This window comes from Seriola aureovittata, chromosome 21, assembly GCF_021018895.1.
Source record: "Seriola aureovittata isolate HTS-2021-v1 ecotype China chromosome 21, ASM2101889v1, whole genome shotgun sequence".
Lineage (NCBI taxonomy): Eukaryota > Metazoa > Chordata > Actinopteri > Carangiformes > Carangidae > Seriola > Seriola aureovittata.
In genome coordinates this window covers 8,711,743-8,724,418 of record NC_079384.1, presented here as the reverse complement: position 1 = coordinate 8,724,418, position 12,676 = coordinate 8,711,743, and the positions used below count along the sequence as shown (strand labels likewise).

The window sequence follows — 12,676 nt, the reverse complement described above, 5'->3', positions numbered from 1 at the left end:
TTTTGTCTTAAATTACATTGAACAGAATATTTTGGGGTTTTGGACTGAAAAAACAAGAAATTTGAAGACATCACCAGAAATTATACTGAGCATTTGTCTTATTTGATCAATGAATTAATAAAAAAAAAAGCAAATGGTCAATGAATCAATCATAAGTATTTATATTTGGCAGCTGGAGCCAGAGAACATTTGGCATTTTTTCTAATGAGATTAGGAAGAGGATTAGGACGATTAATCAACGATCAAAATAGCAGCAGCTTGTTTTTTTCCTGAAGATCGACTAGTCAACTGATTGTTTCAGCTCTAATTTTCTTTAGGACTGTGTATATCATAACTGCTGCACTGTGTATCGGTTAGAATTACTTTTGTATTTTGTTGTTAGTGCTATCTGCAGTCGTGTTTTCATATTGATGCAGTCATGTCTTGCTACCTTTCTGTTCATATTTGAAAAATGAATAAAATATTAATTAAAAACTAAAGAAAATAGTCATTTGTTGCAACCATAGTTTGGTTAAAATCATTGTGATATATCACTCTTCTCTACTCATCAATCTCCTACTGTGGGAACATAGCAGAGGAAGAAATGATATCTCCTCATCTCTCCCTGCTGCTCACATCTAACAACATACCCCCTGATGTAGAACTGCTCTTTTCAGAAATAGCATTAGTGTTGGATGTTGGGTCCCGTGACGGATAAAGAAATGGTTGGGTGGTCGAAGGACGAACTAATAAACCTCCCTCTGAGCACCAGTTGGAGTGACCGTCGTCATCCCCCAACCCCAGAGGCTCCTGCTCAAAAACCCCTCTCAACCTCCTCACCCAGCACCCCCCATCCACACACCCCCCACCCCACCCCAACTGTGGCGGGCCATGATACCCGAGTGCTATTACAAGTTCCAGTGTTGCCTAGCAACTGGCTGGCAGATAACAATTGGCGCTGTACATGGTGGAGATTTAACACTGTTTATGGGGGTGTCAGCATGTGTGTGTATGTGCGTGCATGCGTGTGTGGGGACAGCGGGAACTAGTGTCTGAGTGAGTGAGTGGCGTGTGTGTGTGTGTGTGTGTGCGTGTGTGCGTGTGTGCGTGCGTGCATGTGAATCCATAATGACTGACATGGTTGTGTGCGGATGTGTCACCAGTGTTATGTTTCCCCCACAGCTTCCAGGCAATAAACTGTAAGCTCAGCCTCACAGTGGTGTTTATAACAAAACAGATCACCAACTGTAGCGAACAAAGAAGTGTGTCGGTTGTTTAGCCTTCCCTCGCTGCTGTAAATGAGGTGGACAAAATAATAGAAAGACCTGTCAGTATAATGCAATACAGCAACACAAACTACAACCTCCAAAATGATCATACAGTTCAATCAACACCTCCTGCAAAACAATTTTAATAAAAACTGAACCTTCATGAAGTGAGGATTTATTGGAGGACTGCTGTATTAGACTGCATTAGTTTTATCTAAGAGCACCTAATAAACTGCCAAGTGAGTGTAAATCTTAATTTATTAGAGTACAGCCCTTTATGCCAGCAGCCTGTCTCAGAGATTTGTCTTCTGAGCATTGCTATGAAAGCACAAGTGCACTACTGGGTAATGAAAGGTCACTCTTGAAGTTAATGTTCCAGGCATCACTTGGTTGTCATCTGACAGACTAATTCAGTTGTTTTGAAGAGCCACAATCATTCAGACTTGATCATTGAGATGGGAAAGCTTGGCTTGACTAGATAATACTTCCCTCCTCCTTATACCCTTCTCATTTGTCTTGTTTTCTCACCCTTAAATTAGACACTGAAATTGCTGTTTAACATTTAACAGTTGGTTAATAATAGATGAGGGCGAGGTGTAAATGGAAAGGAATGCTGATTGTATAATTTGTAAGGTAAACTGTGGATGGGGGGGGGGGTTACATATATTGTTTGTAAGGATTTTTAGATGTCTGTTTAGAATATTAATGTGTTATTGTCGTCATGAAGTAAAATGTCTCACAGGACACCACCTAACACTTTTACAGGCCTGTCTCCTCAACCGAGGCACGGCACGCTGATATTTTCTCCAATAAATCCTGAATCCCTGAGGAATTTCAAAAGCGTTGTGAGAGTGAAGGAGGTGTCCCTGATGTATAAAGTCAATATCTCAACAGAGCGGGAATAACTCCAGTCTCCTCGGTGATGCATTTTCTACAGGATTTGATTATTTTAATGTTTCCTGGTGAAGGCCTCTATTATTCTTATATCCAGTCATTCAGATATTTAGGGAGATAAAAAAAAAAAAAAAGACAATTTAAATTCTCTGAGATGATCACAATAACTTTCGGCTTCGGAAACGTTTATCTTTCAGCTCATCTCTTCTTCCTCTCCCTGTCCTGCTCGTCCGTCCTCCCTCTCTGTTTCTCTTTTTTTTCCAGCTCTCTCCCGTTTTCTTTGTCTTGCTCAAAATTATAATTTGTTAACACCGCACTTCAACAGACTTGCTGCTTCCAGCCCCGAGCTTATGTCATGTTTTAAAACAACCGAATAATCATGAAAAACAGAACATCAAATGTCACAACAGCATTTTGTTAATGTTTATTAATTGAGTTTTACATAATTAGGGCCTTGTTTCATGCATGTTACACAGCTTGTCTGTCACCGCCTCAGTCTAAAATTAGCATGTGTCTGATATTTCCATAAGAAATTCATCACATTATATGTCACTCTCTTATTAGAGCTTGTTATCTCAGTTCATACACATGAACTCTGAGGGAGATATTTTTCAATCTAGAGATAAAATTGATCAGATAACATAGAACCAGTTAGTTGGTTGATGGCACTGTTTTTTTTTTTTTTTATCTTTTATTTTTTTTTATAAAAGTAAAGTACCTCATAAAGTTCAGACTGCAGCCTTGAAACCCGTCATTAGCATACATGTGGTTAGCGGTGAAAAGTTTACAAAACCTTGTGTTTGGCCTTGAACACTTCATTTAATGTTTAAATAATAAAGCTTGAAGTACAGACTGCCTCGGTTTGATAAGCGGTTTGACCATGGCACCAAGCCACTTTCTGTACAAAATATTCAATAAAACATTGAATATTTAATAATCATTTTTCTTATTTATTTTCTTTTGATGACTGAAAACCAACATCAGACCAAAAATCTTCATTTTCAAATGCCCTTTCAAGCCTTTTTGCATATCAATGTACTTTTAATAGAATTCAGTTTTGAATGTGGCTGGCTGCAGATCACCTGGGGCTGTATGTATGCACTCTTGAGAGAAAAAAAGGAAAGCCAGTCGATGCCATGCTCCCATTTTAAGGCAACATTTCCACACTTTACACTTTAGCTCAGATTTAGACATTGCTGAAATAACAGCTTGTCAGTTTGCATTTTGTAAGCGAATGTATGCAAAGCTGTGTGGGTTGGAAGTGACGCAGGAACCTAAAAATCTCTAAATGAAAATGAATATTATGACTGATGTGCAAAATACTGTAAATAATAATACTGAAATATTCATTTATTCATTTTGTAATTGAATTTAAACAGACCGTGGCAATGACACCTCCGCAACTACAGATTGAGGCCATCTGTGATAAAACCAAAACAATCTATGCCAGCAGGAACATGTGTAAATGATTGAAGCAATGATTGTATCATATTTTAAACAATTATGTTTGCTTTTCGTTGTAAATATTTGCTTTAAATAAGCAATGAACAGTCCAAAAGTGCATTTCAAACACAATCCGGTGGCTGAAGATGACCTGCAATCAAATTTTAAAAAAGATGTCTCTGGCTTTTTGGCTTGTGTGCAAGCTTGTCTCAGTTCTGACAGGTTAATGTCTTTGAGTTGTGAGCAGTTAAACCAAATTGATCTTCAGCTCTCAGATAGTTTCATTTACAGTAAGTATTTTTAAAGGCCTGAAAAATAAAAGCTCTCCAGTAATTCACAGGGAAAAGACAGTTTTGAGGAGAAGAAATGTTTTTTTGATTCTTTCATGAAGGAGAAAGGAAGGAGAATTAACATTGAATGGGAATCAGTGCTAACATTAGTAAGCTAGGCTACTAAGCTTCCTCTCTCTGAGAAGAATACAAACCAAACAGCACAATGGGACCTTCCAAATGCTGAATATTATAATGGGTCAGGCAACTTAAATCGCTAACATTTGATAGCTAACATATGGGCAGACTGCTGTTTGTCAAATGTCCAACCAGATGCTTGAAGCTTAGACTCTGTTTTCAAAAATATGTCCAAAAAATATTTTATTCTTATTTAAAGAGCAACTCTAGACAAATTTATTTTTTGTTCTGCTCTGTACACATAGTCAACAATGTACATATTTTGTGTAAAAAATATTTTGTGCTTTTTCTCCTCAACATGAGCTAAATGAAAATGAGAATTCACAGGACCTTCCCTGACCTTGACTAAATGGGCAAATCTCAGTCCACTGTTGAATTTTGTAAATATGCTGAGAGAGAGAGGCTTTTTGCAGAATTTCATGCTGTAATTACCTTTTCAAAACTAGAAAGTTATGCACAACACGTGCAGTATGATTATAGTATATTTCCTTACACAAAAAGTATAAGAATCATCATGTGACTTCTCAGATTTCTCTTGTGACCCCTTTGGGAGATGAGGGGTGGGGTGGGGGGGATCCTGAGCTTCAGGCTGTGATACAAGAAACTGGCCTGATATGGCAGAAACAGAAATCTGATGTCCAAGTAGCATTTTACACCATTAAACACTCAGTAAGTAACAGTAAAAGTTGAACTCCAGTTGTTGGGCAGAGATGAGAAGCCATTACTGTCCACTAATACTGGGCAATGGCAGTCATTTTTAAATAGCCGCCACTCCTCAGTAATTTCCTCATTTACTTGAATAAAAAACTTAGTGAGCCGAAGCAACTTTGAAGTTATGTTCATTCCTGCTTTACCCACAAAGTTAGCCTGCAGGCTTGTGTATATTACGGATCTCCATGATATTGATTTTGTGCAATATCACATTTTATCTAATAAGTCCTCAAATAGTGGCGGCGTTCTTTTCTTGCACACAAGATATTACTGTACGTGATTATATGATATACTGTCTGCTAAATTCCCTGCATAGTTTTAAGCATATGATTATATCAATAGGCAGAGGACACACTCACACACACACACACACACACACACACACACACACACACACACACACTTCATACATATACTTAATACACACAATCCCGTCCCTTTATCATGGCGAAATGTACAGACAGTGACACACAAACATGCCTATTGTGGGAATCTGCACATTAGGCTGCAGGGTTCATAAGCTGCTGCACACTCATCTGCACACGTCACAGTCGAACATGCACTCATGTAAACTTGTTCTACGCCCTCAGTGACTGTTCCAGCGGCTTCTCTCCATATGGAAACCAAGGCCGCTCGCTGAATGACTCCGCCAGCAAGCATTTCATCAGTGTCTATCACCATGCAGCACATTTTCCTCTAGAAGAAGTCCTCTGAAAACAGCTCTAAATGAAACAGCTTTAAGACACGTTTCATGTTTGGTCCTTTGCCTCCATCAGACTAATTTGCACCTGCATGAGTGGGCATGTAATAATACGTTCCTCAGTCAGCGACTGTCTTGTCTCTTGATGTAAAGCTCCATAGGGGATAAGTTGGAAAAATACAAAAGGTAACTGGGACAGCACCCTGGATGATTTGCAGTGAGGAAAGGGACATCCTATATGCAGTAATACAATATGAAGCTCATTTAGATGTTCAGTTCAGAGGAGCACATGCTTGAGGCTAAAACTTGGTGCTGTTTCCATTTATTGTTTCACACTCCCTTGACTTGACTTATGAAGTAATATAAAAAAGGGTCTATATATTTTGCCTCAAGTCTTTGCTTCCTTTGGATCTTTGTGGATGATCCTGTCATTAGATCGAAGGAGCAAAACTTGCAGATTGTGAATTCTCTTGTGTTCATTCTTCCTCTTATTACATATATATAAATCATCTAGAAATTGTCATAAAACTTGTGTGAAGTGTTTGGTTGAGTGGTATTTCGTGCCTTTAATTAAGACAGGCTACTCTGTTTCTTTGAGAAAAATGTCAGCACACCACTTTTGTGAGGCTTATTAATCACTTCTGCAGTTACTGACTCAGAAATGAAATGAATAAACGCCACAGGTCTAGAATTATTATTATTTTAATCCATGTTTCATGAATATGTTACTCACAATACGCTCTTTTCTATAACTTTAATTTTTGTTAATTGGCAGTTTCCTCTCCTAACACTCTGCTGGCATTACAAAGCTGCTGAAGGTCTTATTTCAACATTGCTGTCAGCCCCCCCCCCCCCCCCCCCCCCCCCCCCTTTTCATTTTTCACATACAGGTGCATTCAGAGTTCATTCATGTCCATTTGACACATTTTTAGGCCAGTGAATCATCATCTCATTGAGTGATAATACTGAAGGAGCAGTCTACTACAGTGCTGTGAGAAACTTGAGCCTTTTTTTTCCCAATTGGTGCACGACGACCTCGAAGTCACATGGCTGAGAGTCAGAGAGAAGAGGACCTTGTTTCCTTTATACTTCTCGCCTATGTTTGCCATTCTTTCATTATCAAAGGAGCTGCAATTTCCAGTTTATATTGTGTAGAAAAATATAGTCTGCATTTGTGTTTTCGTAAAAGAGTTTGACAGTTTTTTTTCTTGATTGTACATTATGTGCTTGAGGAATGCTTTACCTCTGCCATCGGAAATAAGAAAGAAAGAACACCCTGACACACACAGAAAAAAATGTTTTTACTAACTCAAGGAAGTGAAGTTGAGAAAGTAAGGTTAAAAGTTTGAAGGTTCTTATCCAAACTGAATAACAGATATTATAACAGTTTATTTTATGTTGTTTTTACTGATAATGAATCATGGTCACAGACTTTACATAAAACCTAAAACACACAAAGACGCTGTACATTTGGACAATCTAAAAGGTGCAGGGAAATCTTATTATATACAAACTAAATATGTTCTTGTTTCATCTTTAGCTTTATTTTTGTCCATTTGAACTAATGAACTAGTTCAAAAATAATAATGTTTGATTAGATATGTAGAAAACTAAAGATCTATAAAATCTAGAGTCAAAAGGCTGAAGATACTAGGCTAGTTAGCTTTTATTAGGACTAGATTATGTGGTGTTTTTGTTATTTTATGATTAGATTTAGCCTATGCCTTATTTATGTGGTAACAACTCAATTATTGAAGCATCAAGATGTTTTTTTTAAAAGTTATGCCTCACTAGCTAGAATGCAGTCACTTCATTCTGGTCTTTACCTGTGTTGTCTACTTTTGTTTGTCTTTTTTTCTACACACATTTTAAGGTAAGATGTCAAAAAGTCTGAATCTGGTCTTAACTCAACTTTGACTGAATATGTATGTATGTGTGGTTAACAGCATGGCTCATTTTTGTTCTGTTGCTTCACGCAGTTTTGTGTGACTACACCAAGTAGTGGATGTTATTGTTATATTATTGCATCAGTGTTTTACTGCTTCTTGCTTCTTGTTGCTGTGCATGATTTGTGCTCTTGCGTCATGTTAATTTTGTTGCCATTGTTGTGTTTTGGAACATTTTGCCAAAGGACTGTGATTGAAAATGAACCTGCTGGCTAACACTGGCACAGTTACAGAAATGCTGAATAATATCCACTTCACTGAAATATATCAACTACATGCAAGGTCCTTAACCAACATAACAAATTGCCCAATAAAATGAGAGTATGTATGAAATCTGAAATTAACTATGACATTGCACCCCATATTTATTGTTCACAATAGCCTACATCAATTGTCTATTTATACAATATAAATTCCTCTCACTTAATTGGTTGGAGAAACTGTTTGTCTCAGTGTTAGTCATCTGTCTGTAACGAGGCCAACTGCTTTGCTGATGTCATTTGTTCTTCTAAGAGCCATGGTGGACATTGTGGTCAGCTGTTTTCACTGAAGCACTCACGCCCGTCCCAGACATAATTGCCGTGGAGGGAACATGTAACGACTATGCATATATAATGAGGAGATTTTCAATCCTCACAAACAGGAGGCAGCAGAGTAGAGATATGAGAAGGAGGAGGGAAGTGGAATAAATCCCAAAACGCTGATATAAGGACTGAGGGGTCTTTTGACAGAGTTGGCAGAGTGGCGCTCTAAATATCAGTGTTTGTGTTTGTCTGTGTGTGTGTGTGTGTGTGTGGGTGACTGTGTAAATGTGTGTGGCATGAGCTGTTTGCATGATAGAATGGGAGCCATCCTTCTCTGGAGGCTTATGTGCACTATATTACTGTGTTAATGCATTCAAGCCTGTCTGTGCCATGGCATCAATTTAATAGAACCAGTACATACATGCGGGTGTGTGTGTGTGTGTGTGCATGTGTGTGTGTGTGTGTGTGTGTGTGTGTGTGTGTGTGTGTGTATGTGTGTGTGCTAGTGAGTGTGACAGAAAGAGAAAGAGAGAGAGAAGTGGAGAGGGGGCATGAGATAAGAAAGGGGGAGAGACATGAAGAACACTATTGAACAAAGACATCAAGCACTTTTTGAAGATAACACGCAAAAAAAGCACCAGTAAGTCTATTCAACAGCCTGTGCTGTGTGACAGTTTTCTTCTCCTTTTTTTTTTTTGATAGACAGAGAGTTTTAGAGTGTGGACTCTGAAAAGAAAGAAGCCAAAAAAAGAGAGAGGGACAAGTCAGATAAGAAGAGACAGAGAGACAGAGACACCAATTTTGTCCCCTCAATAGACGCATGGGGGAAATAGCATGTTTCCCCTTGTCTATCACTGACTCAAGAACCATTAGCTTAATTATATGGAAGAACTGAGACTGAAGAATGTGTGTGTGTGTGTGTGTGTGTGTGTGTGTGTGTGTGTGTGTGTGTGTGTGTGTGTGTGCGCGTGCATGCGTGTATGTGTGTGTGCGTGTGTGTGTGTGTGTAGGTGTGCGTGTGTGTGTGTGTAGGTGTGCCTGTGTATTTGAGAGAAAGAGACAGAGAGATTCAGACACAGTGTATTAGTTATAATAATAATAATAATAATAATAAACATGCACACAAAAATGGAATGATTTAATTAGATGTGTTTTTTTCCACTCAAAGTTAACACAAAGCCTGCATTTAATAAGAGATGCTGTTTGTATATGAGTACATGTATCACTGACATTATGGGGACGTAACTAATCTCACATAGTCACCTTATGGGGACTCATCTCTTATTTGGGGACACACAATGTAAACCACTGAATATTAGGGTTAAGAATTTTGGACTTCAGTGCCAGGTTTTGCTGAGTTTTAGGGTGAAGGTTGGGCATGTTACACGGTTAAGGAATATTTCAACGTTCAGGTCACTAGCTGAGCTTAGCATAAAGACCCCACCTTGCTACCTACAGGGGGCACGGTACTCCCTGCAGTAACACTGAAAGTTGTCATTGGACATAAATTGTGCGATGTGGGTTTGTACTGGGCTGGAAAGGAAGGTACAGACTGGAACTATTTCTTGACAAACAATAGTTTATCCATCCTCCCAGCCCCTCTTGAGGCACGATGTTACCAAACCTTGCTGTGACAGCAAAACTTTAGAAAGCTCAGGAAAAGAAATAACTCCAGCACTTAACTTCCCCTAAATGCAGGGGAAATGGCTTGTTTATGTATTTTCATAATGGATTTTAGAAAAACATTTGGCATTCAAACAGTTGGAAGAGAAGGAAAACCTTTTGTTAATTAGTCCTTGAAGCCAGGTACAAATAACCAGTTTGTAAACCCTTTAGAATTGGCTGAAGTAGCTCCATTAGTGTAAAAATTGAATTTTATTTTGGTGTATCAGGCAATAAATCAATACTTGTTCACAGGGTAAATTCATTGTTCTTACTATATCTGTGGGGACCAAAATGCTGGATCCCACGTTTAAAGGGCTGTTTGAGTGTTAAGATGTAGGTTGAGTGTCAGGGTTAGAACTGGGTTTAGGTTGGGGTTAGGATTATGGTTGAGTTGTGATGGTTAAGATTTGGGTAAGGGGCTAGTGAATGAATTATGCCACTAATGGGTCCCCACGAACATAGTGAAACAGGGATGTGTGTGTAGTGGTGGTGGTGGTGGTGGGGGGAGATGCAGGAGGGAGTGAGGCGAAACAGTCACATGCACAACAGACTGTCAAGGAATAACTCCCTGCTGCCTCTCTCTCTCTTCCACCTCACTCCTTCTATCCTCCTTGTCCTCCTCCTCTTCCTCCTCCGGCATGCCGCTCTCCTCTCTCCCCTCTCCGCTCCCCGTTTTCATCTCAACTTGAACTATTCGTGCATTTAATTTTTAATGATACGTGTAGAGCTGGCTCAGTCCTGCTCTCCCTCTCTTCCTCTGTCTCTCTTCCTCTATCTCTTTTCCTCTCTCTCTCTCTCTCTTCATCACTCTCTCTACTCTCCCTCTCCCTCTCTCTCTACTCTCTGCTCCTCTCTTTGCCACCTGTTAGTCTCCCTCTCTTCTCCGCACTGGAATCCCCTCTTTTTTTATGAGGAGTTTCACACTTGCGCTATCACTGAGGTAAGTCAACATTTCATTCTTTTATTCAGAGAAACATCTAGGATGAATCTGCTGCCAAGGCTGGGAATGTTGTCATTCATAGGTATTTTTTCCCCCTTTTATTTCCCTGCACAAAAGGCACTTTTATGCACTGTTTTGTACTTGTCTGTTTATTTGATTCGTGTATGTGTGTGTGTTTTCTTCAGCATGAGAGAATGAAAACTAATGCAGTAAAAACCAGGCTGGCAGACGGACACATTTATTCTGCATCATTCTCACACAGCAGACAAGTGCAACATGTGGCAGTCTGTTTTTGTATCATTTTACCTGCTCCTTCACTTTTTTTTCACAGTTTCCAACACAGAGACATATGAGTCACACACTCTCTGTCTCACACATACACACACATGCACACACACACACATTGAAGTTTACTCATCCTTGACAGCTTGAAAATAACTTGGCTCTAATTGACAAGTGCTCACTGTCACTGTGGTTAGCTATAAATGATGTGCTGACTATCAAGCTCTAATGAGTGGCTACACTTTGCGGCACTGTACTATACCATCTGCCTGTCAGCCAGCAGCTTGTTATTTAAAGGTGAACGGAGCCCGCTGCAGGGGCCCATTGTATGTAGGACACAAGAGAAGAAGAAGAAAACCAGCCGAAAGAGAGGGAAAGAGAGATCCTCACATACCTACAGGTGGAATAATGGTGTCTGAGAGAGACTGATGGAGAGATGGTGATAGAGAGTGGAGACGAAGAAGAGAGGTGGATTAATAAGGTGGAGATGAGAAGGTAGAGGAGTGAGCTCAAGGGAGAGAGTCCCCATGCCTGTGATATGACTCTAATGTAAAGTGAAGGAGCTAAAACAGGAGGAGGGGAGGCACGAAGATATTCCTGACTGCTGGCTTCTGGCAGCTTCATTCCTCCCTCTTGAAGCTGGAAACCTATGTAACCTCACGGATTTACGCCATGCATAATACACTGTATTGTATGTGGTTGCATAACTAACAGCCACAGGGTTGCTGTATGTAGCTGCTGTGGACAAGTTGGGCCATTATCTTGTGGCTTATAGGGATTATGTAAAGTAGCTCAGCCATGTGCTCCAAGGCTAAGACTCATGTATGTAAACGAGCGTTAGCCACATAGAAAACCTGTGAAGTGTGAGGGTGAAATATGTGCCCTATTATTTTTGAGTGTGCACTACCACACGTCTCAGCAACAAGATGATGATGAAAAGAGAAGATGAGAGAAACATTCCAGCTGGCAGCATGAGAACGATCAATCATGAGCTCCCCCGGGAGCTTCTGCTTCCCTGCGAGCTGCAAGCCACCAGGCCTGCCGGTTGTAGGCTACGTGTGCGGCTGCTGCTGCTGATGCTGCTGCTGGTGCTCAGGCGTCTCTGGCTTACGGCCACATCTGCTAGGACTTGGAGGCGACTGACTGCGCACATTATATCAACAGACACTCACTCACAAATCTGCAACAGCTGCACAGCGTGTGTGTGTAGTGAGATGAATTAATGATCTGACAGAAGTGTATCTGTATGTACGTCAGCCTACATGCTTGTGTGAATGTATTGCTATTTTTGTGTGTGCCTATTTGAAGGATTATATATTACTCATAAGCACAATCATTCTATCTACTCATCCGCGTTAATTAATCTTTCAATCAATTCTGGTCATAATCATCATCATCACAGGGAGTTTCATTAACTTGTTCTCCCCTTCTCCTCATCTTGCAATCTTCCACTTAAGATTATTTCCTTCTGTGGGCGGCTTCAGTGTTGTTTTATTGTTGTGGGAGACTGAAATAATATACTCTGGCTGTGATAAGCGCCGGTTTATCTCTCTACATTCATCCAGCTCTTATTTGAAAAATCACAGACTCTCGTCCTGAAGTGCATCAGTCAGAGGTTATCTCTGCGCAACTTAATTGAACAGTGTTGAACTCTGACCAGATCTTCTTTGCTTCAGAAGTCATTAATTGTGCTATTCTGGTCCATAGTAGCACCAAAATGGCTGCAGCTGGTTTTCAAAAGGCAAGATGTCCATCATTTTCCATTCCAGAGCCAGCACTCTGTCAGAGTCCTTTCAGTCAAATGAGTCCAGGAAGTTTGCATGCTGGCACGCAGCGGTGTATTTCAGAAGTTTGTTT

General features: G+C 39.9%; 1 protein-coding gene across 1 annotated transcript in view; it reads left to right on the top strand.

Annotated features, from left to right (window-relative positions):
- Positions 1–10,150: 10,150 nt before the first annotated feature.
- LOC130162304 (double C2-like domain-containing protein alpha) overlaps positions 10,151–12,676 on the top strand; it is a 37,949-nt gene continuing 35,423 nt past the window's right edge. Inside the window, exon 1 of the mRNA XM_056365993.1 lies at positions 10,151–10,537. Coding sequence (XP_056221968.1) covers positions 10,506–10,537 — 32 coding nt within the window. The 5' untranslated portion in view covers positions 10,151–10,505. The remainder of the gene's footprint in view (positions 10,538–12,676) is intronic.